This window comes from Mustela nigripes, chromosome 7 (assembly GCF_022355385.1).
Source record: "Mustela nigripes isolate SB6536 chromosome 7, MUSNIG.SB6536, whole genome shotgun sequence".
Classification (NCBI taxonomy): domain Eukaryota; kingdom Metazoa; phylum Chordata; class Mammalia; order Carnivora; family Mustelidae; genus Mustela; species Mustela nigripes.
The window spans coordinates 113,660,725-113,685,846 of record NC_081563.1 but is presented as its reverse complement, the minus strand read 5'-3'; the positions used below and the strand labels follow the sequence as shown (position 1 = coordinate 113,685,846).

General features: G+C 52.3%; 2 protein-coding genes across 4 annotated transcripts; both read left to right on the top strand.

Moving 5' to 3' along the window:
- The first annotated feature begins 1,132 nt into the window (after positions 1-1,132).
- SOX12 (SRY-box transcription factor 12) lies at positions 1,133-5,584 on the top strand. The gene has a single exon (XM_059406726.1). The coding sequence runs from the start codon at positions 1,148-1,150 to the stop codon at positions 2,099-2,101; it is 954 nt and encodes a 317-aa protein (XP_059262709.1). The 5' UTR covers positions 1,133-1,147; the 3' UTR covers positions 2,102-5,584.
- A 5,440-nt stretch (positions 5,585-11,024) lies between these two features.
- On the top strand, positions 11,025-23,343 carry NRSN2 (neurensin 2). 3 transcript variants are annotated; one of them, XM_059407936.1, is made up of 3 exons: positions 11,025-11,063; positions 19,557-19,751; positions 21,656-23,343. In XM_059407936.1, exons 1-3 carry the CDS (start codon positions 11,040-11,042, stop codon positions 22,079-22,081), a joined length of 645 nt encoding a protein of 214 aa, XP_059263919.1. In that variant the 5' UTR covers positions 11,025-11,039; the 3' UTR covers positions 22,082-23,343. The 3 variants fall into 3 exon arrangements, with proteins under 3 accessions (XP_059263919.1, XP_059263920.1, XP_059263921.1); XM_059407937.1 differs by lacking the exon at positions 11,025-11,063 and adding an exon at positions 15,845-16,080; XM_059407938.1 differs by lacking the exon at positions 11,025-11,063 and adding an exon at positions 16,087-16,238.
- Positions 23,344-25,122: the final 1,779 nt, after the last annotated feature.

The following is a 25,122-nucleotide window of genomic DNA, read 5'->3' as shown; positions in this document are numbered from 1 at the left end:
TCTGAGCTGGGAGGAGAGAGCTGGGACCACGAGCCCGAAATTCGAGCCCTATTCGGCTGCCTTCCTTGTTCCGAATCCGGGAAAGTGGGCGTCGTATTCCCTTCTTTCTCAGGACTCTTGTGGCGCCTCAAATGAGACTTTAAAAAATATTCATTGGATTTGTGACAAAAATCACTTGTCGAGCCCCTGTGTGGCTGGACCGTGTGTGTACTAGGCAGGGGCTACATTTATGAAACGAGGAGTCTGTCCCCTTGAAGAGCTTTCCCGATCCTGAGTCCCCTACATTCTGTTCTGGGATGGTCCAGAACAGACCTCCAAAAGGTTTTGTTTTGGGCCTCCAAAAGAGGAGGGCGCGGAGGTCCCACCTGGCAGCAGGTGTCACTGAATAAGCTAAAAATTTCAAAGGCAACGTGGGGCGGAACAAGCTTTCGGAGGCAGATGGGAAGGGCGCTCCGCGTTCCCCCACCCTCCTTCCAGTCCCCAGCCTAAGAAAAGAAACCGACCTCATCCAACACCCTCCAACCCAGCCGCGAGACCGCCCCGCCCCGCCGCCCGAGCCCCGCCCCATCCCGGCAGCCAGCGATTGGGAGATGCAAATACCAGCTTCTCTGCCCAGCAACGGGTGACGCGCCGCCCGAGCGCGAGGCGTGGCCCGGCCGCAGCCCAAGCGGGCACCTCGGTGTTTACACGGGGCGGCCCCGCGCGCGCCGCAGCGGCCCGCAGACGGCGAGGGGGAGGGGTGGCGCGCGCGCCGGCGGGGCCGCGCGGGGAGAAAGACACTGGAAGGCGGCGGGGCGGGGAGCGGCGTGCGCGGGCCGCGGCGGAGCAGGAGGCTGCGAGGAGAGCCCGCGGGGGCCGGAGGGTGCGATTCCTCCGCCCCCGCAAAACAATGTGCAGCGTGCGGCAGGGCGCAACTTGCCGGAGGCGGCGGGGGCGCGCCGAGCCCGCCTGAGACCGCGCCGCTGACCTTCTCCCCCCGCCGTCCGTTGGGCCCGAGCGCCCAGCTCCTCGCTCCCCAGCTCGCGGGGGCCGGGCCGAGCTGCGGGGCGGGGCCGCCCCTCCGTCGCTGCTGCCTCCTCCCCCACCCCCAGCCGCGGAGGATGCGGACGGCCCCCGGCGGCGTCTAGCGGCCCCGGGCCCAGGCGCGATGGTGCAGCAACGGGGCGCGAGGGCCAAGCGGGACGGCGGGCCGCCGCCCCCGGGGCCCGGGCCGGCCGAGGAGGGGGCGCGCGAGCCCGGCTGGTGCAAGACGCCGAGCGGCCACATTAAGAGACCGATGAACGCGTTCATGGTGTGGTCGCAGCACGAGCGGCGGAAGATCATGGACCAGTGGCCCGACATGCACAACGCCGAGATCTCCAAGCGCCTGGGCCGCCGCTGGCAGCTGCTGCAGGACTCGGAGAAGATCCCGTTTGTGCGGGAGGCGGAGCGGCTGCGCCTCAAGCACATGGCGGATTACCCGGACTACAAGTACCGGCCGCGCAAAAAGAGCAAGGGGGCGCCCGCCAAGGCGCGGCCCCGCCCCCCCGGCGGTGGTGGTGGTGGCGGTGGCGGCAGCAGGCTCAAGCCCGGGCCGCAGCTGCCTGGCCGCGGGGGCCGCCGAGCAGCGGGCGGGCCTTTGGGGGGCAGCGCGGCGGCGCCCGAGGACGACGACGAGGACGACGACGAGGAGCTGCTGGAAGTGCGCCTGGTCGAGACCCCCGGGAGGGAGCTGTGGAGGATGGTCCCGGCGGGGCGGGCTGCCCGGGGACCAGCGGAGCGCGCCCAGGGGCCGTCGGGCGAGGGGGTGGCTGTCACCACCGCCTCCCCCACTCCGTCGGAGGACGAGGAGCCGGAGGAAGAGGAGGAGGAGGCGGCGGCGGCGGAGGAAGGCGAAGAGGAGACGGTGGCGTCGGGGGAGGAGCCGCTGGGCTTTCTGTCCAGACTGCCCCCCGGCCCCGCCGGCCTGGACTGCAGCGCCCTGGACCGCGACCCGGACCTGCCGCCCCCCTCGGGCACGTCGCATTTCGAGTTCCCGGACTACTGCACCCCCGAGGTTACCGAGATGATCGCGGGGGATTGGCGCCCGTCTAGCATCGCCGACCTGGTTTTCACCTACTGAGCCCACCGTCAGCGGGGCGCGCACGCCCCCAAACCAGCTGTTTACATACAGGAATCAGGTATTGGGGCCCCTCGGAGGCCGAGGCTGGCACCCCATCTCCCGCGCAGCCTCCCCCCTCCTAGACGTGCCCATCCCCCTCAAATCCAGACATGCCCCTCCCCCGCAGACACACCCCAAGGCAGCCCAACCCCCACTCTTTCCCTGACATCCAAGCCCCGCCCCATCTTGCCCCCTCCCGCACAGCCACCAGCAGCCAGCCCCCCTCCTCTACACCTCCTGTCCACTCCTACAGACCTGCACCCCTCCCCCACCTCGCACACGCCCCTCCTCGTGGCCGGAGGACACGCCCCTGCCCTTGCTCCTGAATCCCTCCGCCTTTGCCTAGCCCGCCTCCTCTCTTGTTTAGGGGGGCGCTGCGGCTGGGCGGCACCGCACGCTCCTCCCATGCCCCCCTCCACTCCCTCGCCGAGCGCCGGGGCCCGCCCCCTTCTCGCGCATGCTTAATGCTTCTTGGGAGGAGGGGGTCAGTCCCAGTCGAACCGTACGCCTCTGTGGCCCGCTTCGGGAAGAATTGGGGCGGGTATTGAGCGATCCTGAGAAATTTTTTGATCCGGGAGCCGCGGCTTCCTTTCAACCCGACGGGGCGTCACTGCCTTAATGGGAGGAGCGCTAAGGAAGGGGGAGAAAGAGACTAGCTGGCCCGGAAGGATTTGGTTTGGAGCTTGGAACTCTATCTGGTGGCATAGTCCCTTTTCCTTGCGGGCTTGCCCAGACTGAGGTGCACCTCCTCCCCCTCCCTCCCCCGCCCCACCCTCTGCCCAAACACACCGCTAGGCTGCCTCTACAGTCTACCTTGGTCCCAGAAACCTCCCTTTTCTTTACCCCACCTGGGAACTGGGAATAGGGTCTTCATCTGGAACTGGACCACGAGAGGACTGCCCAAGAAAACTCCGAACCAAGGCATTTCAGTCTATCTGGGGACAGGGTTCTTGCTGCTCCCCACTCCACCCCCTCCAAGTGCCCCATCAAGTCAAAGGCACACTCGCAGTCTGGGCTCCTCCCTACGCCCACCACTCCTTTCTATCACTCGAGTCCTGTGCCCACAGTGACAGTATTCAGTGGGAGAAACTGAGGCACGTTGGTACAGGGTGGGGGGTGTTGAGACTGAGGCATGATAGCCGGCGTGGCAAGAAGACCCCCACTTTTAAACAGCTGGCTTGAGAGAGACTAACGACTGGGCCAGTGAGACTGAAAGGAGGGTCAGAGTAGTAGAGGTCCGCTGTTTGCGCGTGTTTTTCCATGTGAAAACTCGGGATAGCGCTGCTGCCTGAGGAGGTTGTGTTCCGTTCCGGGGTGCCCTCGATGACCCTACCCCTCTTAGTCCTCAAGTCCCGCCCCTCCGGCCTCCCCACGCCCCCTTCAGCCCTCACTACCTGTATCTCACCGGCGTGTGTTCACCCTCTTGGGTGTGCACACACTCTCATTCACACACACACAAATCTCAGGAACAAACGGTCCCAGAGTCCTCTCGGACCCCTGCCCAGGGTCTCCGCAGGTCTCTGCCCCACGCGTTCCCGTCGCTGACAAAGCCACCAGCTGCCTCCTTTAAGCTTGGTGCTCCGGCTCTGGGCCTTTCTCGCGCTCTCTCTCTCTCTGTCTCTCTCTCTCTTTCTCTGTCTCTCTCTTTTTTTTTTTTTTTTTAAGAAAAACAACAACAACAAAAAGACAATGAAAAAACCCAGAAAACGTCATGTGAGTGAAGAGATGTCACTGTCTGTGGTCTTGGAGAACTAGTCTAGTAGCCGAGGGGAGGGGTCCCTCTGATCTGGGGCACTGGCACCCACAGCAGGACTCCGCCAGTCTGATGCCAGGACTGAATAAAGTGTATTTGCCCCGACCTTGCCCTGTGGTTCTACATGTCTGTGCCTCTCCTCAACCCTCCCCCAGACAGTTTGCCAGAGGGAAGTCCATGTGACTTAGCACCCTGCAGGAAGAGCGGGGGTCCTCTGTCTCCTCCTATTTCAGGACTCCCTGGTCTTCATTAAGGATGACAAACTCATCCCTGCAGGGCCAGGCATGTGACATAAGTGATAGAGTCTGGGTAGACATGGGCTTCCTGACCAGCCTCAGCAGGGGGGCAGCCACTCACCTCAGGCCAGTCGTGACCTTGTGGGAATGCAGCCCATGGTGGCCAGATTGTTCAAAAGAAGGTAGAAATCTGGATGTTTCTATGAACATCTCAATTGCAAAATGAAAGCTGACTCATAATATTTTTAAAAACAGGTGTGCAGGCATTACCTGGTCCAAGGGTAGCCAGTTTGACCCTGCCCTTAATGAGAAGTAAGAAGAGTCGGGCCACATTGTCTGGGCTCAAAAAGCCCGAGTACCACCACCCCTGAACACCTGTGTGACCTTGAACAAATTCACTTCACCCTGACTCTTTTCATAGGATTAACATGTGAGAACGTTTAACAGTAGCTGCTTCAGGCTAAAATGAAGTTTAAGGTCAGAAGTATTTAGTAAGATGCTCCCTGAAGTGTATTACTCCATTGTGCAGAGGAGGAAACAGGCTCAGGGTGGCAAAGCAACCTGTAGGAGGGCCTACCAGCAGCCAAGGTCAGAGTCGGGCCCCACATTTTGGTTCTCTCCTTGTGGGTGCTGCCTTTCCTTCCCTATTCACAGATGGTGTTAGGCTGTCCTCTGGGTGGGGGGCAGCGATGGTGGGGTTGGTCCCAGTATCTAGAACATAATTGGCCCACAGTGTAATTTTATTAAATAACTGAAGAAGAGCAACGGGAGCCACAGTGATTCTTGTCCTTGAGATTCTTACCAGCATGTTTTGGAAACAGAGGAAGGCCTTTTAAAAAATTATTTGTTGTTCCCCCACCCCCATTCCCAGTTCCTCCATTGCCAGTTCCGGTGAATTCCTAAGGTTGAACAGAGCCTGTTTCCCCAAGTAAGAACCAAGGTCAAGTGTACAGACCTCATCCAGAGAGGGTATTTGGGGACTGGGATACCCATAGACAATTGAAAAGAAGACTATAGCAGGTTTAGGAGTGCTGGGTGCCTTCTTGCCTTTGCAAGAAGGCAAAAAAAAAAAAGTCTTCTAGGATAGAATTGAGAAGGTGAGAAAGACAGAACTAGGTGCCACCAGAACCCCCTAGAAGGAGGGACTTGCCCAGCCATGAGAAGTATGGTCAGTGGATAGCCTCCCGCTGCTGAGAGCCCTTTGACCCAGGGCAGCCTGCATCCGGTGTCCCAGGGAGATCAGATATCTAGACAAATGCCTGGCCATTTTGGTTCAGCGTTGGGGACTGGACAGACATCAACAGGCAGCGCCAGTGCACAACCTCCCCCTGCAGTCACTCACCCAGGGCAGCCGAGGCTCTGCCAGGCCTGCAGTGCAGTTTGACCCCTGTACCCAATCCTGCTTCCTCTTCTTTTCACAGGTGCTTATACCTAATAAATATCTTGCACCCCAGACCCCGTCTCAGCGTCTGTTTGGGGGGAACTCGGACTGCAAGGGAGGGGGTGAGGGGCCCGACAGAGGGAATTGGGTCACTGGCCCTGTACCCGCAGCGGGGCACTTCTGATGCCCCTGACCTCGGTGGGGAGGGGGGTCTCTTCCCTTCTCCACACAGGCCGGCAGCCCCCACCTTAGGGCTGCTCCCTCCAGTGGGCATCAGTGAGAAACTACAGCCTCTGTCTGCATCACTACAGATCCCTCCCCTGATCAAAGCTGGAGAGAGGGAGGGGGTCGGTCTTTTGCCCTTCTGAGTGCCATGGAAGGGTAAAGTGCCAGGCCAGAGGTAGTCCTAGATCACGGTGGCATCTTGGGCGGTTTCCCCATATATAAAGTTTGGGAGGGGAAAGTAGGAACAGAATAGTTGAGAGACCATTTATTGTTACTTGGTTCTTTACATTTCAGAAGGAAATGGATTCTGACCTGGAAAAGGCGGGGAGAGACTTGCTTATGTGGGCTCTGGGGACACCTAGAGGCTGAAAGGAATAGGAAGCATTTGAGGGTAGGGGTGGGGTGTATCCCATTCCAATCTCACTGGGTTCCCGAGGTCATTGACTCATCCCCGTTGGATCCCAGACCTGGGCTATTATTATTATTTTTTTTTAAGATTTTATTTATTTATTTGACAGATCACAAGTAGGCAGAGAGAGGAGGAAGCCGGCTCCCTGCTGAGCAGAGAGCCCCATGCAGGTCCTGATCATGACCTGAGCTGAGGTTAAAGGCAGAGGCTTTAACCCATTGAGCCACCCAGGCGCCCCTCAGACCTGGGCTATTTGAACCATCTTGTTTCCAAGGCTTTAAGAACACCTGTACACTGAGGTGTTGGTTATCTGTAGCCGGTAAAAAATTGCCACAAATGTATCAGCCTGAAATAACACACATTTATTGTTTCAGTCTCTGTGCCCTGAATGCAGGCGTGCCTTAGCTGGGTTCTCTGCTCAGGATCTCCCAGGGCTGCATCAAGGTGTTGGCTGGACTGCATTCCGTTCTGGAACTCCGAGTCTTCTCCCAAATTCACCTGGTGGCGGGCAGAGTTCAGTTCTTTGGGGTCAAGGAACTGTGTTCTTCCCGACTGTCAGCTGGTGCCACTCTTGAATCCTGCGGGTCACTATCAGTGTCCTATCTTCCCAAGCTCTCTCACAGAGTGGCACTTTAAGCTCTTATTTACTTATTTATTTATTTACTTAGCAGTCTCTGTGCCCAGTATGGGGCTGGAACTCCTGAACCCAAGGTCAAGAGTCACATGCTCTAAGCCAGCCAGGTGCCCCAGGGAAGGCTCTCTTTTTAAAGGGCTCACCTGATTAGATCAGGCCCACCCAGGAGGTTCTCCTTTCTAATAAGCTAAGGCTCAACTAATTTGGGACCTTAATCACATCTGCAAAATCCCTTCACTTTTGCCATATAATGTAACCTAATCACAAGAACGACATCATCTGTCATACTCACTGGTCTCTCCCACCCAGAGGATAGCAGGTTATGTGGATCATGCACACCACGGTGGGAGGGGTCGGGGTGGGGGGGAATCTTGGGGCCATCTTAGAACTCCGCTTAACATAGCTGTGGATTCTCAAGTCCATATCTCCATCCTGATGTTGCCAGACTCTTCTATCTAGCTGCCTCCTCCTCATCTCCACTGGGATGTCCAACTGGCACCTTAAACTTGGCATGCCTAACTATGAATTCTTGTTTCTGCAGTGCTTCCAAGGCTGTTCCCCACTCCACATCTTCCCATCACATGTGACTTAAAGGCCAACAACCTCTTGGTCATCCTCAGCTCCTCTTTTTCCCCATAGCTTCGTATCCCTTGTCCCTGTTGGCTCTACTTTCAAAATGTGTCCTGTGCCCTTATCACTTCTCACCCTTTCAATGGCCACCCTCACAGTCCCCCTCAATCTCTTGCCTGGTCTCCTGAACCAACCTCTCACTGGACTCCTTGCTTTCTCCTTTGCTTCAATCACAGTCTTATTATCCACAGCAGCCAGAGGAATCTGGTTAGCCTACAAATCAGACTATGTCTCACTTCTCAAAACTTTCCACCGGTGCTCATCTCATTCAAACTAAAAGCCAAAGTCTTCAGCATGGCCTGCAAAAACCTATGTAATCTAGCTTGGGGCCCCCCGTGGGATTCATCGCCTATTGCTTTTTCCTTCCCTTGCCATACAATAGCCCACTGGCTTCCTTGCTGTTTCCTAAAACTACCAAGCACATGCCCACTTCAGCCCTTCTGAACAGCCAGCCTTTTTCCTGTTCACTCTGCTGGAAGTGCTCTTCTCCCAGATACCCACATGGCTTACTCCCTCACTTCTTTGGCACTTGCTCCAATGTCACTACCTCAAAAAGGTCTTCCCTGATCAGTCTTGTAAAGTATTACACATAAACCCTTAGGCTATCCCCTTACTTTGCTTTATTAATAGCATTTATCGCTGTGGTATTTATCATATACAGTTTCAATTTTGTATCTCTTTCTCTCTCTAATTAGTATATCAGCTTCACAAGGAAGGACTGGCTTCTGGATTGGACTCCTTGCCTTAGCTCATTCAATCACTCCTTCACTCACCCAGTCAACAGCTTTGCCAGGCTCTGTGCTGGATGCTGGAGTACAAAGGTGAAAAAGACAGACATGGCCTGTCTTCAGTGAACTTAACTCCCAAGGAGGAGAAAAACACATCAACAGAGGGATGGAAATGCACTGATGGACATGGACAGTGGGGCTGGGGGCACACAGACGTGGAGCAGGGCATGGTCAGGTCACTTCATGGAGAAGGTGATGTTCAAGCTGTGACCAAGACCTCAGTAGGTTGTTGTGATTTTAGAACATGGCTACATGTTCTTTGACATTCTTTCCATAAATTTCCTTCCTCTGGAGTCTGGGCTGCCTTCACAATCCACTCATAACCAATACAATGTAGCAGAAAGATGCTATAGGTTTCTACACTGAGCCACCAAATAAGAAGTCCAACACCCCTAAGATGGTCATGCAATAAAGAAGCCCAAAACAGGTGCAGAGCCTCCCCGTAGGTGCTCCTGGTGATCCAGACCCCTCCTCGGGTGCCGGACAAGTGAGCAGAGGGGTCTCCAGGTGATCCTAGCCCCCAGTCATTCAAGCAGTGTCTTCCCAGCTGGATTTCAGCCATCATGGAGCAGAGACAAGCCATCCCCTCTTACCTGGTCTGAATTCCTGACCCATAGAGTCCATGGTTGTCCTGAAATTGTGGTTATTCGCACTACTAAGTTTGGGGGCAGTTGGTTACGCAGTGGTTATCACTAGCACAGTAAGACTAAGCAGATTCAGATGAAGGGAAAAGCTTTCCAGACACCAGCAATGGCAAGTGAGAGGACTTCACAAGAGAAAGGGACATGGAAGGGAGCTGGCTGTAGGCTGGCGGGGGTGGTGGGGAGAGAGGAGACAGACTGGCAAGAACAGGAAGGGCCTGGAGGGTATTGGGACTTTGTCCTGAGTCTCTGTACTACAGCCCATGGGCTCCCTTTTTTTTTCTTTTTTTAAGATTTTATCTATTTGGGGCACCTGGGTGGCTCAGTGGGTTAAAGCCTCTGCCTTCAGCTCAGGTTGTGTTCCCAGGGTCCTGGGATTGAGCCCCACATTGGCCTCTCTGCTCAGCAGGGAGCCTGCTTCCTCCTCTCTCTGACTGCCTCTCTGCCTACTTGTAATCTCTGTCAAGTAAATAAATAAAAATTTTTAAAAAGATTTTATCTATTTATTTGGAGAAAGAGAACACAGCAGGGGGGAGTGGGAGAGGGAGAAGCAGGCTTCCCACCGAGCAGAGGGCCCAATGTGGGGCTTGATCCCAGGACCCTAGGATCATGACCTGAGCCAAAGGCTTAATGACTGAGCCACCCAGGTGCCCCTCATGGGCTCATTTTAATGATCTGTTTATTTATTTGAGAAAGAGACAGAGCGTGTGCACATGTGGGCGCTCACGTTGTAGGGTGGACAGAGGATGAGGAAAAGAGAAACTCAAGCACACTCGCATCTTGAGCCTGGAGCTGACCCAGGGCTGGATCTCATGACCCTGAAATCAGGACCTGAGCAGAAACCAGGAGTCTGGAGCTTAATGAACTGTGTCACCCAGGTGCCCCCAAGCCTGAGGGGTCTTTTGAAAACAAACATGACTGGGGCGCCTGGATGGCTCAGTTGGTTAAGTCTCTCACTCTTGATTTCAGCTCAGGTCATGATATCAGGGTTGTGAGATCATGCCTCATGGCCAGCTCTGCCCTCAGTGGGGAGTCTGCTTAGGATTCTCTCTTCCTCTCCCTCTGCCCCTCTCCCTGCTCTCTCTCTAAACATAATAAATAAATCTTTAAAAAAAAATAAAAGGGGGGCGCCTGGGTGGCTCAGTGGGTTGAGCCTCTGCCTTCGGCTCGGGTCATGATCCCAGGGTCCTGGGATCGAGTCCCGCATCAAGCTCTCTGCTCGGCAGGGAGCCTGCTTCCTCCTCTCTCTCTGCCTGCCTCTATGCCTACTTGTGATCTCTCTCTGTCAAATAAATAAATAAATAAAATCTTTAAAAAAAAATAAAAGGAAAGAAAGAAAACAAATGTGACTACCTCTGGAAACCTTTCAGTGGCTCCCCATTAACCTCAGGATGAAGGTTAAGATTCTTGGCCTTGGCATTCAAGTCCTTTTACAGTTGACTTCTTTATTGTTTTTACAGTCTCTTCTTCAGCTACCAGCTCTGCCCTAAAGCTCTGCCTCAGTCACGCCACTCCCAAAAACAATGTCCTCCTATGCCATTTGTCTTTGCTCTTGTTGAGAAATTAGAGGGAATCTGGACTAATCATCCTGCCTTTTGAGGCCTTAGTTTCCCCATCTATACAGTTAGGTGGTTGGACCAGAAGCATTCAAGAGCATATCCCATCTGGCGTTCAGGGAGCCTCTGTAAAGGAGGGGAAAGCTGCTTGCAGCCAAACCTGCCTCTCTGGCTTCTTTTAGGTTGCCTAGCAATGGATGCCAAACATCTCCCCCGTTCTAGGAGGTTTCTTAGCAACCCAGTTTCTCACCCTCAGTTGTTTTCAGGGTTTTCTGTTAACTAAATGAATGTTAAGTTCTGCTCTTTCTCTTCCAAGAAAATCTGCGGCCAAGGATCTCTTTGGAGTCCTGGATCTCATTGGCCAGAACTAATCACCTGGTTTTGTCTAACTTCAAGGGAACTGAGAAATGTATGTGATGCACATGGAAGTTTGGTGAGCGGTCTATGTCTCTATCAAAGTGTTTAAACAAAGCCTCTTGTGAGCAGAGGTCTGAATAAAGCCAGAAGCTAGCCATGCAGATATCTGGAGAAGGAGCAATAAAGCAGAGAAACAAGTACAAAGGTTCTGACACCTTGAGATAGGGGTTTGCCTGATGGGCTTAGTTTACTCAAGGATGCTGGTGTGGCTGGAGCAGTGAGTGAGGGAATGGAGGAAGAGGAGAACACGGAGGTAAGTAAGTTTGTGGGCAAAGGGCAATCACAGGTCCTAGTAAGAAGTGGTTTGGAGGTGCCTAGGTGGCTCAGTCAGTTAAGCATCTGCCTTCAACTCGGGTCATGATCCCAGTGTCCTGGGATGGAGTCTCACGTCGGGCTCCCTGCTCCAGAGAGAACCTGTTTCTCCCTCTCCCTCTGCCTGCAGTTCCTCCCGTTTGTGCTCGCTCTCTCTCTATCTCTCTCTCTCTCTGTATCTGTCAAACAAAGAAATAAAATCTTAAAAAAAAAAAAAAAAAGAACTGGTTTGGGATAGTCATTGCTGCGTAACACACCATCTTTCAACTTAACAGCTTAACATTGTTCTATTATCTTTCACGATCCTGTGGGTTTATGGGATTCAGTGGGATAGCTCTTCTGCTCATGTGATGTCATCTGCGGTCTCAAGTGGGTGGACATGTCCGAGAGGACTCGCTCACACCATGCTGCCTGATACAGTATTTGGTGCTGGCTATGGGCTAGAGGTCTGGTGGGCACTGTCAGCTGGAGTACCAGCATGGGACCTCTCCATGTGGTTTGGGCTTCTTCGGCAAGGGGACTGGGGCCCAAGAGGGAGCTTTCCAGGAGTGAGTGTTCCGAGAGAAGGGAAGAGGAAGCTGGTCTTTTTTTTTTTTTTTTAAGATTTTATTTATTTATTTGACAGATCACAAGTAGGCAGAGAGGCAGACAGAGAGTGAGAGAGGAGGAAGCAGGCTCCCCGCTAAGCAGAGAGCCTAATGTGGGGCTCGATCCCAGGACCCTGGGATCATGACCTGAGCTGAAGGCAGAGCCTTTAACCCACTGAGCCACCCAGGTGCCCCAGAAGCTGGTCTTCTTGAAAGCTAAGTCTAGAACAGACACAGCATTGCTTTTGCCATGTTTGGTTGGTTGAAGCAATGGCAGGGCCAGCTCAGGTTGAGGAGCAAGAAACTCCACCTTTTGAAGGGCAGAGTGAAAAAGAGTTTGTGGCCATCTTTAATCCACCACAGTTTTCTCCTTTTTTTTTTTTTTAAAGCATTTATTTATTAGACAGAGAAAGATCACAAGTAGGCAGAGAGGCAGGCAGAGAGAGAGAGAGGAGGAAGCAGGCTCTCCGCCGAGTAGAGAGCCCGATATGGGACTGGATCCCAGGACCCTGAGATCATGACCCAAACCGAAGGCAGTGGTTTAACCCACTGAGCCACCCAGGCACCCCCAGTTTTCTCATTTTGCCCTGAGTAAGATGAGATGTCATTAGAGGGTTTTGACCAGGGAATGAGACTCCTGTATGAGAATCTGACTCTTGATTTAAGGATCACTGTGGCTACAATGTAAAGAAGAGACCATTACAGGGCAGGGCAAAAACACTAGGTAAAAGGGCTTGGATGATGGGAGTCTGAGATGACAGTCATGCTCAAAGTAGGGCCCTGGCAGCAAGATTTGTCCCACTGAAACCTGACTGTCCAATATGATGACCATTAGCGGCATGTGGCTATTTTAACTTGAGTTTAAAATAATTAAGATCAGGGGGCACCTGGCTGGCTCAGAGGGTAGAGCGTGTGACTCTTGATGTCGGGGCCATGAGTTCAAGCCCCATGTTGGACATAGAGCCTACTTAAAAATAAAGAAGTGAATAAAGTAATTAAGGTTAAATAAAATTTAGAGTTCAATCATCAGCCTCACTAGCCACATTTTAAATGCTTAATAGCCCAATATGGCCAGTGGTTCTGTTCAGAGAGCACAGATCTAGACCATTCCCACCTTTGCAGAAACTTCTGTTGGATAGCACTGGCTTAGTAAGCCTTCTCATCTCTTACAGCGTTCTACATCTAAAATGTTTAACTACAACATCCCACACTCTGACCTCAGGTTTCCTTTCTTCCCATATACCTATTTTGGGACTTCATTGAGCTCCTCCGTCTGGAATTCCTGCATCTTCTCCAGATCCATCTGCTCTCTTTCTCAGCTGCCTTTGGCATCCTTCCCCACTGAGCCAGGATCCATCCTGAGGTTCATTATGGGATCTGTTTTCTCCTCTGCATTCTCATTCACCCCTCCTTTCTGCCCCACCTGTCCTGGAGAACCCCCTCACCCAAGAACCGGAGTGCCAGCAGCCTCCTTCATTCCCATTTCTCCTGACACTGCCAGAGAAAGTCACAGCCATGCACACCATTGCCTCTACAGATCATGGCCTCAGAGCCATCAGAGCAAATTCAGATTCTGCGGAATCGTGACTGAATGACCTCAGGTGGGTGACCTCAGGCAAGTGACCTCATAAGGTTATTGAGCAGATAAATTATGCTGGCACCTAGTAAATGCTCAGTAAGTAACATCTGTTACCACCACCATCATCATTACTGATTATTCCAAATTTTGACCACATTTTGAAAAGATTGTGGAAAAACTTACATAACATAAAATTGTCATTAGTGATGGTACATGCACAGAATTATGCACCCATCACCACTATCTAGTCCAGAATATTTTTATCACTCTAAAAGGAAACCCATAAAGCAGTCATTCCTCATTCCTCCCTTTCCCCACCCCGTAGGAAACGCTAATCTGTTTTCTGCCTCTACGGATTTTCTGACTCAGGCTATTTCATCTATATGGAAACATACAACATATGGCCTTTTGTATCTGTCTCACCACCCTTTTTAATCCTCCTGTCGAACTAAAACCTTTCTCTTATTTTTTAATAATTTACATTTAATTGCTACACCCAGCGTGGGGCTCAAACTCACAACCCCAAGATCAAGAGTCACATGCTCCACCGACTGAGCTGGCCAGGCACCCCTAAAACCATTCTTTCTTAATAGATGATTCTTCTTGTTTTTCTCCAGAGCATTCAATTTATCAGATGTCTTGTCATTCAACTCCCTGCCCTCCTTACCTATAAACTAATGCACCAATAATAGCAGTAGCAACAACAATCATTTGTTGAGGTCTGACTCTGTGCCAACGTGCTTCACTAAGGGTCTTCGATGCACATCTCATTTCACTCTGATAAATCCTCTGAGAAGCAACCACTAATCTTATCTCTATTTCGTGGTCAGGGAAACAGAGGCTCAGAGAAGTTAAATCATGCAAACAGTGAGTGGCAGAACCAAGATTCAAACCTGAGTCTGTTTCAGGCAGAGTTCAACACATAACCACCACACTGTTTCTCTTCTCAGTGGCCACCTTCCCTCCTTCCCCTGGGTCTCAGAGGATACTAGATCCTTCCTGGGCTGGCTCAAAGCCCATCCCTCCTGTACACTTGACCTCATCCCTTCCCATCGCCTCTGGAACCTCTTCCATCCCCTCTCCCATTATTATCAGAGCTGAACCTGATTCAGACAGTTCCGGACTGGAATCATCTGGTTGCTTCTTCACTTGTCTGATGCCTAAACTGGGACGACTCAAAGGCCAAGCCTAGCTGGGACAGGCAACTTCTTATGGGCTTCTCCTGTAGTTCATTTTACCCCCTAACATCTCTTGGATCCATTCATTTCTCTGCAAGCCCACTAGGCCAAGTCATAGTTATCTCTGATATGGAGGCTCTTCTCGGATCTCTCTGCTTCCTCTCTGAAGCATTCTAGCCTGTTCTACAGAGGGATCAGCAGCCAGAGGGATCTTTTCAGTGTGCAGTCCAGAACACATCCCTCCTTCCAAAGCTTCCATGGACCCCCACGACCCTTGGGTTGAACTGCAAACTCCTTACCTTGGCTTATGAGGCCCCGAAGGGTCTCATGTATGCTTGCCTCTCTAGCATCATCTCCTGTCACTGTTCAAGGTCTTTAGTTTTGGGCTCTAGGACTTTTCTCTGTCTCTTTTTCTGTCTGTCTGTGTCTGTTTCACACACACAGTTAAATGAGTAAGTAGTACATGTAAAGCACTTAGATAAGCCCTTTGCACATAACAAACCATATATTTGTTATTATTACTAGTCTATGTTCAGTAAATATCGATTGAGCTGCCTAGTCAACGCCAAACACTACACAACTCTCTGGGATACAATAGTGAATGAAAAAGATCTGGCCTCATCTTGGAATTCATTCATCTCTGTATCCCCAGCCCCCAGCACGTGGAAAGACAGAATGGTTGCTTAAGGCATGAAGGCATGTGTGTGCAATGGTGTTTGATGAAGCTCAGAGCAGTGCCGTGACTTTCCTAAGACCACACAGCAAGTGTAAGACAAAATCAAGGCTGTGGGCTCATGACAAGGAATGAAGTAGACACAGTTATCTGGCAAGGGCTGGTTCTCCAGAGAGAGGGGCCACAAGGCACACACTGCCTGGAGCAGAACTGCAGGTAGGTTAGGAGAGAGAACACTTGTTTCTTCCAGAGGGGAAAGGAAGTTTCTCTACCAACCCCTTCTCCCCAGCCTCAACTTCCTTTTCGACATAAGAGGAGCTGAGCCTTAGCAAGGGTCAGTGGCTCAAAGAGGGAAAGAGAATGGAGAGAGGACGAGGGATTCAGTGACAGGTGAGGGGCCTCAGGAAGAGGTAGGGAGCTCCTGAGAGAGTGAGGGTGAGGGCTGAGAGAGAGAGAGACGGAAAGAGAGACTGGAATCTGTGGAGAAAGTGGGGGTGGGGTCAGCAAGATGAGCACTTGTACACTTATGGCGAGGGGCTCCATGAAGAGGATGGAGACCCAGAGAGGATGCAATGAGGAAATGACGGCTCGGTGAAGCAAGGGTCTTCAGGGATAGGGGTGGGAGATTAAGGGAGTGATGGAGAGTCGGATCAGGAGTTTGAGGGACTGCAGGAGGGGGTGCGTTCTGGGGAGGCGATAGGGTTTCCGCGAGCGGCCTGGGGTCTCAGAGAGAGAAGGGAACTCTGGAAGGAGGTAGGGGCTCTCATTCTGCAGGGGTCCGCAATCTGCAGAGCCAGCCTTTGGGGCTGGCGGGTGCCCCCCCCCTCACCCCCCAGCCCCGTATCACCCCCGCCCCCCGACTGCGGCGCAGGCGCCGACAGAACCAGCTTCTGCTCGGCTCTCGCTCTGGCTCCCGCTCGGCGGAGACAGCAGGCAGAGAGGTGAGCTCAGCCCAGCTCCACGCGCGCGCCCCGACCCCCACCCCGCCTTCTCCCGGGTTCCGGGGAACCCCACCTCAGCCCGCATCCCCAGACCCGCCACGTCCAACCTCGGACGAGACGGCGGCGCCCAAGCCTTGGTGTGCCTCGAGCTTTGGGAGGTGAGGTCCCAGAAAAGTCGTAGGGGGCAGAGATCTCACCAGCCCCGTCTCCCAGAGATATCTCAATGCTGAGAGGATGGGCAGAGGCTTCGGAGGACAAGACCCCCACCCACCTCTTTATTAAAAACCTATTCCCACCCTTCCGTGCCTCAGTTTCCCCCTTTCCCCTGGGGGAAATGATATGGTTTATCTCGGCCAGGGAACTGGTGGTCCTATCAGAAACAGCGGTGCGGTAGCGAGAGAGAGGAATTGGCCCGATTTCCCTGGACTTGCCCCCCAAGAGGGCGCCCCTTCTCCCAACCCCGGCAGCGCCGGACACTGTTGTGGGCAGTGGGGGTCCAGATTGGGGTCTGGAAAGGAGAATGAATGAGGCCCTTCAGGCAATAGGTTCCAACGATCTTCAGGCCCTTGCGCCTATCACCTGCGCGTACTTCTCCCTCCGCTCGCCTCCGCCGCAGTCTCCCCCCTCCTCCCCTGTAGCCCCCCTCCTCTTCCCGCTCCTTTCACACTGAGCTCCTTCCTCCTCCCCTCGCCTAGGGACACCTCCCCAGCGGTTCCCATGGCAACCCACGTCCCGGGTACTCGCGCGGTGTCCGGAGCATCCTCTCTCTCCCTCCCCCTGACCGCCAGACCGCCTTCTAGCAACCTTAACACGGGAGGGGGAGGGGCCAGGCCTAGCGGGAGGCTGCGTCAAGGTCACCTTCCTTCTCCAGTGCCAGCAAGATTGAGTGATTAAGTATATTTGAGGTTGAGGGACGGTGAGTTGCAGGGGAGGAGCTAACCCAGACCTACAATTCCCGAGCCTCTCTTCCCTGCCCCCTCCCCTAGGACTTTAATTAATAGTTGCAGCTTTGACTCTGACTGCCCCCAAGCCCCCATTCAGTCTCCCCACCCAGGCCTCCCGAGGGCCCGGGCCGGGGGCGGTTCCTGCAGTGGCCACACCCCTCGGGGTCCCGCCCCACCTTCCTCCCAGGGAGATTCCTGCTCTCTCGCGGGACCACTTGTCTTCTTCCTTATCTTTCGGTTTTGGTCTGTGTCTTTTTCCATTCTCGATCCAAAACTTTTTTTTTTTCTTGTATTTTCCTTTTCTTCTCTTTTTCCCTGAGTTATGGGTGACGGTTATAAAGAACTGCGATTTATAGACAGGCTATAAGAAGAGAACTTCTGGCGCTTGTGTGGATCCGTGGGGGCTCCAAGAATTACCCCAACACACACTTTGGCTCTGTGTGTGTGTGTGTGTGTGTGTGTGTCTATGTGTGTGTTTCTCCGTGGAGTGTCTTTGTGTGTAGTGTGTCTGTTTCTTGGTGCTATGTGTGTCTATCTGAATATGTCTCTAGGTAGTATGTAAGTGCCTGTCTCGGTATGTCTCTGTTATGTTTGTGTAGCCATGTTGGTGTGTGTCTCAGGTGTGTGTGTCTGTGCATCAGTCTGTGGTATGTCTCTGTTTGATTTGTGTGTGTGTGTGTGTGTATGCCTGCCTCTCTGTGCTATGTGGGTATGTGTGTGCTAGTGAGTTTATGCAGGAAATTGAAAGCTACATCTGATTGGAAATTGGGGGGAGGTCCAGAAATTTGTTTTATCCTTCAGTGTAAGCACATTGCTTTATTATTATTTTTTAAGATTTTATGTATTTAGTGAGAGAGAGAGAACGCGCCCATGAGTAGGGCAAGGGATAGAGGGAGAGGGAAAGAGAGAATCTCAGGAGACACTGCATGCTGAGCCTGTGGGGGCTTAATCTCATGACCTCTGAGATCATGACCTGAGCTGAAATCAAGAGTCGGAAGTTCCACCAACTGAGACCCCCAGGCACCCCGCTCATTGCTTTATTTTGTTTGATGCAGGGGTGCTGATGCAGGACCCCAATCCTTTCCCAGTATAAACAACTCCCCTCCCCAAACCCACCCTTCTCCTCATCCCCCACTTTGGTTTTAGTCCTCTCCATGTGTAGATACACAAGTACTTTCCATTACCAAGCCCTCAGTGTCTCCATCTGTTAAAAGGGAGATTCTTAAGGTAAGTGGTTGCCAGAGGCAGGGCAAAATGTGTGAAGGGGGTCAAAGGTACAAACTCCAGTTATAAAATAAATAAGTCATGAGGATATAATGTGTAGCCTGGTGACTATAGTTAATAATACCATATTGCATATCTGAACGTTGCCAAGAGAGTAGATCTTAAAGTTTCTCTCACAAGGAAGGACATTTATTGGTAACTAGGTATGGTGACAGAGGTTAACTAGACTTATTATGGTGATCATTACAAATACTGAATCGTGTTGTATACCTGAAACAAATACGATATTATATACCACGTATACCTCAATAAAAAAGGGTATTATTCTAAAAGGAGGGGTTCTTAGATAGGTTTCCCTAAAAATCTAAACATCCCCCAAGGGATGCCTGGGTGGCTCAGTTGTGTTAAGCATCTGCCTTCCTTCCGCTCTGGTCATGATCCCACCGTCCTGGGATCAAGCCCTGCATCGGGCTCCCTGCTCAGTGGGGAGCTTGCTTCTCCCTCTCCCACTCCTCCTGCTTGTGAAAAATCCTCAAAAAAATAAAAAAATAAACACCCTGAGACTAAGAGGGACCCTGGCTTTCACCTCCTTTGGAGTCAAGATGATTTGGGACTTGGAGGCTCTTGCCTTGTGAGGGGCAGCCCCGGGTAGGATTTTTTTAGAGCCTTGCACCTTGGGAGCTCAGCCTGATTGGACAAGTGTCAGCCATGATAGTTACCCCCAAGAGTACCGGGAAGAGGGGAAGATTTTGAGAGGAGGTGGAGAACCTCTTACTCCAGATACAGGGTTCAAAAGGTTTAGAATAAAAATAATAAGGAAGAAATTACAGTAATGGTAATGTCAACTGGTGCCGTTCCTTGGCCTCAGATATAGTAACTGTGTGAAGCAGAGGTGATTATTAGCTCTGCTCTACAGGTAAGGAAACCAAGTTTCAGAGAGGTGAAAGCACTTGTCTAAGGTCACACAGCCAGGAAGTAGTAGATCTGGGATTTCCATCCAGACCTGGGATTCCAATCCAGACAGTCAGACCCCCAGAACCCACAGTCCCAGCCACCGGATGGCCTCCAGATTAAACAAGCACATTTACTGGCATCTATAATTGTTAAGCACTGGCCTTAGTGCCCCTATGCGCTGGCTCATTCACCGCATACTTAGAGAAAGACAAACCAGTACCTAGAAGGCCAGGCTGCGTTATGAGTGTGGGTTATCTAAAATGGGAGGAAAAGCGGATGACGCACAAAGATTCCGGGGGTCTGGGAGGGTCTCACGGATCTCTCCCCCTGTCTGCACCTTGCTTCCCCCAACAGAGATCCACAATGCCAGGCTGTGACCGTTCCTGCAGCTGTAGCCGCGGCCCCAAGGTGGAAGATGGCAAATGGTATGGGGTCCGCTCCTACCTGCACCTCTTCTACGAAGACTGTGCAGGTGCGGCCCTCAGCGATGACCCTGAGGGGCCTCCCATCCTGTGTCCCCGCCGACCCTGGCCCACACTGTGCTGGAAGGTAAGGCCAGAGGAGGAGCAACTCCTGGGATTTCTCGGGGCTGCAGGGAGGAGATGGGATTGGTGGATGGAAAAAGAGATGGTACAGCAGGCACAAGCAACAAAAACCCAATTAAGGGAAACCTGGCCGACTCCGCTGGTAGAGCGTGTGACTCTTGATCTCCCGGTCGTGAGTTCAAGCCCCACATTGGATGTGGAGCCTACTTTTTTTAAAAAATTGGCAAATGACTACTGTTGGTAAGTCATTCAAAACTGTACAAATTTGGGGCACCTGGCCCCAAATTCAGTTCGTAGAACGTGAGACTCTTGATCTTGGGATTGTAGGTTTGAGCTCCACACTGGGGATAGAGATTACCTAAAAAGAAAATCTTAAAAAACAAAACAAAACACAAAAAACCTCAAGTGGGCTTAAACAAGGAAGGGAAGATATCACCCACTTTATTGAAAGGGCCAGAGATTGAGCAACTTCAGGCCAAGTTCAATCCAGTCGTTCAAGATTTCTCTTAGTCTTCAGGTTCCCCATGGTACCCCTGCCCCTGTGGCCCCTTTAGCTTCAGAATCTATGCACATGTTCTCCAAGTAGCTGCTACCATTCTGATCTTCTGCATTTTCACTCCACACCATCCGCCGGAAATCAGAATTTCCTCCAGTATTTCCTTCAGAAAAGAAACACTGCTTTCCATTTCCAGGAGTCCTGTCAAGCACTGCGTTGGCTCTGATTGGATCACTTGCCTGTCTCTGAACTAATTACTATGGCCAGAGGGCACAGTATACACTGACTGTAAGGAAGTGGGGTTCATCTCAGCTAACTCTTCCTGTGGCTTCTCAATGACATATTGGAGTACTGTCACAGGGACAGTGGAGGAAAGGAGCAGTGAGTGTCTCCAACAACCAGGGAGAGTGGTCAGTGAGGGCGCAGAGTGTAGGGAAAGGGTGGAAGTGGCAGTAAGCAGAATCCCTACAACAGGCATAGCTCTTTGCTAAATACTATAACGAAATTGAGGCAAAGAGCCCTTCCCCTCGGCTTTCAAAGGGCTTCTACTCTACTGGGGAGGCAAAGTGTAGAGATCTAGAGACCTCAGGCCAAGTGGTCAGAGGGTGCCAGGAAGGGAGATGCTCTCAGGACCTGGAGTGAGCAAGGAAGACTCCCAGGAGAAAGTGAGCATGTATTTTAAAACTTTGAGCATCTTCTAATTGCCAGATGTGCTAGGCTCTTGAGGACAGAGAATTTGAGATGTGGTCCCTCTCCTCTAGGAGCTCCTAGCTGTGGTTCACGTAGTCATTCTGCAAACATCCACTCAGCTACTGCTCTGTACCAGCGTCGTGCTAGGAAGACACCTAGTGACCCAAAACAGACAGTGTCTGTTCTCATGGCTCTCCAGTCTCTGGTTCCAGTGGGACAGGCAGATATCACTTACATAGTAACGAAATTCCATGTTCAAGTGTGCACCATGGTGAGTGCACAGAAGAAAAAATGTGCACAGTGTTTGTACAAATGCAAAGCAGGGGACCTGACGCAGGCCAGGGGCATCCCAGAAGGCTTCCCTGAGGAGGTGAGTTTGAGATGAGATCTGAGAGATGTGTAGGAGTTATCCCGAATGCAGGAAGGGGGCAGACAGGATACAGAGATGAGATGGGACCCAAATAATGATGGAAGGGAACTCAAGGTACTGGAAAAACCTACTGCTAAGTGGGAGTTGGAAAGACGTTGATCTAGGGGTTTCAAGATTCCAAGTAGAACATGACAGTTTGTGCCCCTCATCAGTTCGATCCTAGGAAGTGTATTCTGTGACTTCTCTGTGATTCCCATCTCTTAAGGTTAGACCAAGTTGTTAACGTTAAGTCTAATTGGGATCACCATCAGGCTGACCCTAACTACCTCCCAATCTGTCTGCCTCTCTCCAGATTAGTCTGTCTTCGGGAACCCTGCTTCTGCTGCTGGGTGTGGCCGCCCTGACTACTGGCTATGCAGTGCCTCCCAAGCTGGAGGGCATCGGAGAGGGGGAATTCCTCGTGTTGGATCAGCGGGCAGCTGATTACAACCGGGCCCTGAGCATTTGCCGCTTGGCAGGCACAGCTCTCTGCATGGCGGCTGGGATCCTGCTGGCCATTTGCCTGCTCTGGGCCATGACTGGCTGGCTGAGCCCAGACACCAAGGCAGAACCCTTGGACACCGAAGCTGATGGCCATGTGGAGATCTTCGGGGATGAGCCAGAGCAGCAGCTGTCCCCCATCTTCCGTGATGCCAATGGCCAGTGTTGGTTTTCACCACCTGCCAGCCCCTTTGGGCAATCCTCCGTGCAGACCATCCAGCCCAAGCGGGACTCCTGAGCTGCCCACAAGGCCAGAGGAGGAGCCAGACCTGGGGTCTGGACCATTCCTCTGTCCCACCACACCCGGCCCTCCAGTTGTCTCCCTAACTTCTCCCCTTCAGTGGGGCCCCTTCCACCTATCAGAAGACCCAACTCCAGGTCAAGAGTCTGGAGCTCAAATCCCAGTACCCCTTCCCAGGGATTGAGCCCCAACTCCTCCAAGATGCCAACTTTCCCCAGGTCCTCCCAAAACTTCCCACCTACCCTTCCTTCCCAAGACCTTTCGGGAGAAGAAAACATCCCTCTCAATCTATCCCCCTCTACTCTCTGTGACCCGGGGAAGCCCCTTTTCCTTTCAGACCATCTGTTCCTGTCTCCATACTGTGAGGGGTTTGGATCAGATTCTAGAGTTCCATGACTCTCCTCTCCCCAGATATAAGCATTACCATAGACAAAGTTGGCGGGTTGCGTAGCAAAGTCATTCTCATCTCGGACCCCTTCCTCTGTCAGCTGCTCCAGCATGCCTGCGGATGGGTCAAGAGCACTCAGTGGGACTTCCCTTCCAGGATGGTGCGGAAGCAGTCACCTCCTACAGAATGTTTTCTGTGCGTTTTGGCCTCAGAGCCCCTGAGTCTGGCCCATGATGCGCTCTAATTAGCCTCAGTTTACAGACGAGGTGGCTGAGGAAAGCGGTCAGTCCGCAGGAATGGGGACCCACATCTTCTGCCTCCTCTTGGACCAGCTCTTGTTCTATGGCTGGAACAGGAGACCTGCCCGATGCTTTCCTGGCTTCCACGGGACCTCCAGGGTTGGGAGGCAGGTGGGCCAGGGAGCCTGGTTGGAGGCCTGAGGGTCCTAGGTAGCTCAGAAGAGAATTTGGACATGCATTTAAATGGTCTCTTAGAGCCGGGGGCAGGAGAACTGGGATGTCTTTGCCGTTCAAAATCCGCCCACTTAGTAACCATCACCCACGGTATTGACCTTACTCTGTAACATAATGCGTCCTCCTGGGGGCACCAGAACCTCATCCCGCAGGCTCCCCAGCCAGATGAATCACCTCCGTTCTTACCACTAGAGGGGGCTCCAAGACAGCTGGAGAGAGGAGCCCACGGATCCCGCCCCTACCCTCCCCCTCTCCGTCGCACCTCCACCCTGAAGTGGTCTCTTGGGAGTGTCCACCGTTCTCCCCAACCAGGCAGGCACTACTGCCTCTGTGCTCCACGCTCCTTCCCCACTCGGGACCCCTTCTATCTTACTTTCCCTTTCAATAAAGAGCTGAGACGGATGCTGGCTTGGCTTCTTTTCTCCCTGACCATGGGGCATGGGTAGAGAGGAAAAAAGACTGTTAGGAGCTCCTGCCGTGTGCTGGACACTTAAATCCACTATTTCTCATTAGCTCCTTATGATAATAACTCTTTGGGAAAGGAGACTATCATCTTCATTTTATTTTGAATTTTTTAAAAAAGATTTTATTTATTTGACAGAGAGATCACAAGTAGGCAGAGAAGCAGGCGTGGGGGGAGAGGGGGAAGCAGGCTCTCTGTTGAGCATAGAGCCCGATGCGGGGCTCCATCTCAGAACCCTGAGATCATGACCTGAACCGAAGGCAGAGGCTTAACCTACTGAGCCGCCCATCTGAACACCCCTCATCTTCATTTTACAGATGAGTTAACTAGTGGTCAGAGAAATGGGGCGATTTAAAGGGAGGATTTAAATGCTAACTTGTTGGGGTGCACCTGGGTGGCTCAGTCGGTTAAGGGCTGCCTTCGGCTGGAGTCATGATCCCAGGATCCTGCATGGAGCCCCCCATCGAGCCCCCCATTGAGCCGGGCACCGGGCTCCTTGCTCAGTGAAGGGTCTGCTTCTCTCTCCCCCGCTGCCCTCCCTGCTTGTGGTGTCTCTCTCTCTCTCTCTCTCTCTCTCTCTCTCGGCAAAATATATAAAATCCTTTTTAATAAATTAAAAAAAAAAAAAGTACTGACTTTTTGGGAAGGAGATTTCTCCAGCGTCCTGACAACCCACTGCCCCCATCCCTGAGGGGGAGGTAAGCTCCTGGAGCCCAGAGCTCTGGAATCTGGAGCTGGCACGAGCTGGGATCGTTTCCAGGGCAACGCAAACAGCTAACCCCTATGAGCACTGACTGGAGGGCAGACACTGTTCTCAGTGCCTAACAGACACACATTCATTCATTTACCCTCACAACAGCCTACGAGGTTAGGACTATTATTCCCAAACCTGGCTCCCAGACAGCAGGTTTGTATTTCCAACCATGATGTGCTCCTGCTCAACTATCCCAAACTGCTCCTGTTAAACCCGTCCTTCAGACCAGCCCCTGCGAGGCCCCCTTCCCCCACCCTCACCCCTCCCCCTTAGAGGGCGGTGCTCCAGCTCCCTGCTGGCTCTAACCCAACCCTTGGAGCCATCTTGGCCCCAGTCTGTCCTCACCCTCTAAATCCAACCCAGTGGCTAGCCAATCTCGCAAATACAACCTCACCGGGCTTCTCTCCGTCCGCACAGCCTGTGGCATTTGTCCCCTCAGTACAGTCTACAGCTTACCTATTTGTTATATGTGCCTCCGTTACCTGTCTACCCCCGCCCCAGTGTGATCTCTGCCAAAAGGAGGATCTTCCTTCACTTTGTTTGCTGACATACCCCAAGGGCCTAGAAAACTGCCTGGCACAGAGTAGATGCTTGATAAAAATGGCTTGAATAAATCAATCCTAGTTTTATAGGTGAGGACCGGGAGGCTTGGGAATATTAAGTAGCTGACCCAAGGATGCACAGGTAGCAAGGGGGCAGAGCTGAGGTTCAAACACAAGCAGGGGAGCTCCTGAGTCCACAGTCTGGGTCACTGCATTGCACTGCCCCTTGGTTTGAAGGTGCAGAGCTGGGGAAATGACACTGAGAGCCAACAAACCTATTTAGGAATGTTTGTTGCCCTGTGGAATTGTGAGCTTAGTGTGAACAGATTTTTTTTTTTTTCCAGAGAAGTTAGAATCCAAATTTGTATATGAGATGTATCCATTTTTAATTTTTTCAAAGATTTTATTTAATTATTTG

Coding starts and splice junctions, on each gene's coding strand:
- SOX12 (XM_059406726.1), top strand. CDS start 1,148: ATGGTGCAGCAACGGGGCGCGAGGGCCAAGCGGGACGGCGGGCCGCCG.
- NRSN2 (XM_059407936.1), top strand. CDS start 11,040: ATGGAGGAAGAGGAGAACACGGAG. Junction 11,064..19,556: donor AGGAAGAGGAGAACACGGAG/GTAAGTAAGTTT, acceptor TTCCCCCAACAG/AGATCCACAATGCCAGGCTG. Junction 19,752..21,655: donor GGCCCACACTGTGCTGGAAG/GTAAGGCCAGAG, acceptor GCCTCTCTCCAG/ATTAGTCTGTCTTCGGGAAC.